Source organism: Pteropus vampyrus, unplaced genomic scaffold (assembly GCF_000151845.1).
Source record: "Pteropus vampyrus isolate Shadow unplaced genomic scaffold, Pvam_2.0 Scaffold95, whole genome shotgun sequence".
Taxonomy (NCBI): domain Eukaryota; kingdom Metazoa; phylum Chordata; class Mammalia; order Chiroptera; family Pteropodidae; genus Pteropus; species Pteropus vampyrus.
The window spans coordinates 2,248,010-2,253,567 of NW_011888876.1; the positions used below are offsets into that span (position 1 = coordinate 2,248,010).

General features: G+C 43.3%; 1 protein-coding gene across 1 annotated transcript in view; it reads right to left on the reverse strand.

Annotated features, from left to right (window-relative positions):
- The window catches only part of GARNL3 (GTPase activating Rap/RanGAP domain like 3), a 125,734-nt gene that overhangs the window by 101,972 nt on the left and 18,204 nt on the right, over nt 1-5,558 (reverse strand). Inside the window, exon 2 of the mRNA XM_011364347.2 lies at nt 3,648-3,717. Within this exon, the coding sequence (XP_011362649.2) occupies nt 3,648-3,717 (70 nt within the window). The remainder of the gene's footprint in view (nt 1-3,647; nt 3,718-5,558) is intronic.

Below are 5,558 nucleotides of genomic sequence, written 5' to 3' on the forward strand. Positions count from 1 at the left end.
AACAGGGGTCACCAGGGGCTGTTTACCGGGCACGGTTTCTGTTTGAGATGATGACAACTGTGCTGAAAGTGGCAGAGGTGATGGTAGCATCACCTCGTGAAGGTACTTCGTACCCCTGAGTGGTGCCCTTAAAAATGATAAATTTTATAATTTAAAAAAGCATTAAAGCGGCACCACTGCTGGGAGAGATGGACGGGAGAGAGGCGACTACACAGCCGGGGAAGCTGGTCTAACAGAGGGGAGACTGTGACGGGGAAGACAAGCCAGAGATCACAGCGGCCAGAGGCACAGGAAGGAGCTGCTTGATGGCTGCCCGGCCACATGCGGCCCAGCTGTGCCTCCGCAGCTCATCTCAGTGAGATCCACCCACATCCTTTCAGTGAATGACTTTATCCCTGAGCCGGACCGAGGAGGGGATCTCTGTTCCTTATTAAGAACCAATCCCAGGGAACACAGCTGGGACCCAGTTAGGCGGCAGCCCGGAGACTAAAAGTTTGAGGCAGTGGGTTTCTAAAGCCAGCCTATACCTCCACGAGAGCAGAAAAAACCCTGTTCCTTCTTCCTTGGTGTCTGGCACCGTGCCTGCCCTGTGGCGGCAAGCCTTCGATGAAGTTACGGAACAAGGGCTGAGAAGCCCTCCCAGGATCTGAGCATCCATGTTCTCACTCACCAAATTCACACCCAGTTTAAACCTACGGAACTAAGCCTCTAAATCAACCCTCATCACTGATTTGCACGGCCAAGCTTCCTTCTTCATGAGGACTTCTACCTGATTTGCTCAAGGTCAGGAGACAGATATGCTAAAATTTCAATTTTACAGAATCCTGGGTACCCTTCGACAAAGTCTGAGTTCCAGCATGCCCGAGATTTACTGGCTTCCCAACAATATTCATTAAAACAGGTGTAAGAAACGTTACTCTCACTTTCTCATAAACACAGAATGCATATAACAGTTTTTAATTTAATAATACTCCGTTGTTCATATAAGTCCCCTTCCTTCAAACACTGGAGTCAGAATTTCGAGAGATCCTTAGATAGCATAAATGGAACATATTTTTTTTTCCAACCATACAGGCCATTTCTAACATGGGAAAACTAGAAACAACCTAGTTTTACCAAAGGAGAAAAACTGTCACGCGGATCACTGTTTATCACCATATTGGGCTATCAAGGGAGCGCCGATTAAAACGGTAACACTGAAGACTATATAACAAGAAGATACTTATAAAATATAGTTTAAAAAAAGGACGAATGGAAAATTAAATATATCCTTTGAGCACAACCATGTAGAAATGACATTTGTACATTATGACAAACGACATAAAGATTGGAAGGTACCAAAAGGAGATGAGAACACTTGGAATAAGGTGGTGAAATTATATACGGGATTTAAAAAATGTATTTAAAATTTATTTTATATAATATTTTCAAAAGTCAATTATAAATACACACATATATGCGTGCACATGCACATGGTTCCAGAGTAAAAACTCAAACAAATGGATTGAAGGATTTTTGGCCCCATCGGGCTGGGGATAACTGATGACTAGGCTGGGCTTCTCCAAAGCCGGGGTTTCATTAACCGTGGTCCTGGGAACAGCAGCGTCAACATCGTCTGGGAACTTTGCTAGGGATGCAAATTCTGGGTTAACCCCAGACCTACTGAATTTGAAACTCTGGGGATGGGGTCCAGAAATACGTTCTAATAAACGCTCCAGGTGATTCTGATGCTTGCTCAAGTCGGAAACCACGGCTCTCAGGTTCATTCCCAATCTGATAGTCTGTGATTTCCACAAGTCTATAAAGAGTCCATCTTTCATCCTGTGCTGTCTCCCGCACACACTGCTCTCACGAATTACGAGAGCTTCAGACTACTCACTGGATCAGGTTCAAAGTCTTCCCCTGAGAGTTCAAGGTTCTGTTTTCGCTCCCAAATTTCATCTGTACTACAACAGCTAGCGCACATGGACTGTACTCCTGCACATCATCTCGTTTAATCCTCTAGCAGCTCTACAAGGTAGATAATATTAATATCCCCATTCCATAGATGGGAAAACTGAGACCGAAAGAAGTCCAAGACAATACCGCTAGTAAAGGAATGAAAGACGATTTCGGAGCACAAGATCTTAAGAGCCACCAAGGGTCAGAAAAGTTCACAGAGATGAGTGATGACCTCCGTGAGCCCAGGCCTTCTTGATTCCAAATCTACCTGCTTTGGGGCCATTAAGCTTTGCTGCCGTACAGTTTCTGCTCGGCAGGACCGTTTGCTCACGGCCCTTCCAGCACACGACTGCCAAAAATCATGCTGTTTGCAAATATCTACTGTTTTTATTTTCTTTGCCACCAACCCACAGCCTCCTTTAAGCCTTCCAGGCCACTTCCCCCAAGATCCCAGGCTAGAATGGGTAGCCCCCTCCCTTCTCTCAACCCCAACTGGGCCCTATTGTATACCTCTCACAATATTTACCGATTCCCAAATATTACCGAATTACAGTTATGCACATGCTCCTTCAAGTGAGGTAGTGGTCTGAGTTGGCAGGTGTCTGACACACTGACTGACACAGAACAGACCTTGACCGAGTCAATCAATGTGTCTCTTATGGGACTAAATTCATTCTTTAGATATTTTATATATCTTATCTGCCCAGCTGGAGGACAGTAAGCTCCTAAAGAACAAGGACCAAATCTTTTACCTATTTTATATTTCCAAGAATATTTGGCTCTGGGCCAGGTATACAGTCAAATCTGTGATGTATTCTCCTTGAGCGGGATGCTACCGGTACACAACTCTGGTATAAATTTTTCTACTAGTTAAACCTTGTTTGAATGCAGCTTGTATTAATGGGGGATAACTGGGCACTGTATCAATGGATTCAATCGACTCATTTTTGGGTAAACAGATAGAAATAACAAACTGAATGTTTTTAATGTTATTAATCAAGGGAATTTTGTGAGCATATTTTCTTGAAAATCTGTTCAAATTTCCAAGCAGCTGGAAACAAGTCACAATTCTGTCTTTAAAAAAAAAAATCGAGGCTATTTTATGCCTTCATTATGCCTCTTTTAAAATGAAAGCATACTATTTTTAAAAATCATAACACAAACCCAATGTCCCTCATTAAGAAAAATGTGGATATCTTCATTCCAGATATCTATTATCTATTATAGTCTATTTATCTGGTCCATCAAATATACTTTTAGCAGGAAAAAAGATCTCATAAATATCCTAACTCCTATCACATACCCAGAGAGCAGAGTACAAAAAAAATCAGAATATGTATTTCAATAATATTTAAACCTCAAAAACTAGATTTATAAACTTTTAGGAACAAGATAATATAAAAACCAAATGCTACATTTCCTGATTCATAAATCATTTGTTTTAATGATAGACATCATTAACAGAGAAAAATACCAAGCACGACACATTTTTAACAAACTGAAAGACACAGATGGAAAGTGCATAACATAAACAAAGATGACCAGATTATTATAGCCTTTTAATAGTCGTTTACTTGTATCCAATCCTTATACGCATTCACATGGTCTGTCTAACAGTAAATATACAACAAAAGATCCGATGAGCTTGGCGAGACTCTCTAGGTCTAAATCAATGTACTTCCACTGAACAGACGGTGTAAACTTACCAGCTCCACAGATCCATAATGCTTCCTACTGAAATCCCCACGTCTACAGCCTAGGTCTTCCGAGACAGAGCTGGAACAAAAATGCTTCATCAGTATTATACATAGCGATCTGGCCACAAACCTTCTGCAAAAATTGACTACCATTTGCAGAAAGGGCTGCTGTGGACGAGGCTGGCCCTGGCTCCTCACTGCAGGGGAGCCTCTTTGCAACAGACACAGCCCTCAGCAGCCATTGCCGGCTTTCATGGAGCCCTCAGTCAAAAGAAAAACACCCGAGTCATCCCTGGAAGTCTAGGCAGTGATTGAATTAAATATTTAGTCATTTGGAATCGATTGAAATTTCCAAGGCTACTGGGGCTTTATAATTTATCTGTATAACCAAAGGGGATAGAAACCCTGCAATAATCCGGAGGCAAGGGACAAAGCTTGCAATTATCTTTCATTTACGAGAGCCTCTTTGTCCCAAATATTACACATAAAAATAACCAGCATTATCTGATGCTATATAGGAGAAACAAAACTTTAAATCGGAGACAAACTTCAAAATCTGGTGGGCCCCACCCCCTTTAATTTATGACACTATGACAGTATGAAAAAAAGACCAGGACTAACAAAAAAATCTAAACATCGAACTTCCAAGTATATTTAGTTTTTTACATAGCAGTAGCTCATACTTTCCCACCCCCTCCCCTCAAAAGCAGCTTAAATCAGATAAGAAAAATCGCATGCGTTATTGAAGAAGAGCAATTAAAACAAGGGCAAAATCATTACTGCATTTGCATCTTGATTGCACACTTGAAAGACACATATCTTATTTATTACTTCGTATATCTAGGACCCCAAACAGTACTCATGAAACCACCAGAGATGCACAAATACGAGCCGTTTTAATAAGTTTGGTTCCAATATGTCATGCAAATGACTCTAATAAAACATAGAAAATAAAACCACGCAGGAATTACATGTTTAACACCGGCAAAATATCTGGGAATCTCACATGCAAGGAAAGGTGCATTTTAGTACCTTTTCATCCTTCCTTAAAAAGGAGGCTACATTTTCTAAATTGCAGCCCTCTGGGCACGTTTCAGAAACTGACCGACTCTGAGGCTTAGCACCCACAGCACTGACTCTGTGCCAGGACACTGTGTGACAGGCTCCAAGAAAGACAGCATGAGAGAAATGAGATTCGAGGGTCTAATGGTATTCTGCTTCCACCATTTCCGAGATGGCTGAATTAATCTCATATGAGAAATTTAACCTTTTGTATTCTCGCTTCCTTCGCTGAAAATCTGCCACGAATTAACGAAAGCGGCTTGGAAGGGCGTCCTAGATATGACCCTGGCTACCTTCCTGCTTCCAGTGACATGATTTTTCTACCAAAAATAAAAAAAAATAAAAAGCTCTGAAAGAGATTTAAAAACTTTCCTTCACGGCCTGTTCTGGGTCTGTGTTAAATAAGTCCTCTCTGCCCATCTTCTTAGCTCATTTTGAAAATCCCCCCTGGAGAATGCTGCCATCGCCCCACAAGCCCCTTCCCCTGGGGCCCTGAGTTACCAAGGGGCAGCGGGCTCCAGTGGGAGGCGCGTCCACGCACTTGGACAGAGCACGGGCACCCCGCGGACGGGCTACGGCTGTTGGCCGAGAGCTCCGTGCGCCGGGTCCCAGCCACCTCCGCTTTCGGCTGGGCCGGCTGCGCGGTCAACACCTGCAGCAGCTTCCAACGCCCACGGCCAGCAGCTTGCAAAGAGCCGGAGGCTGGGCTCCGAGCCCCTCCCTGCGCTGCCCTCGGCACCGCCCAGGGGGTTCTCAGACAGGCTGCCAGCTCCCTAACTCTGCCAACAGCCGGAGACGAATACACAGAAAAGATGACAACCCTATGTCTTGGAGCAACCACCTCCTCAGGAGCCTCAG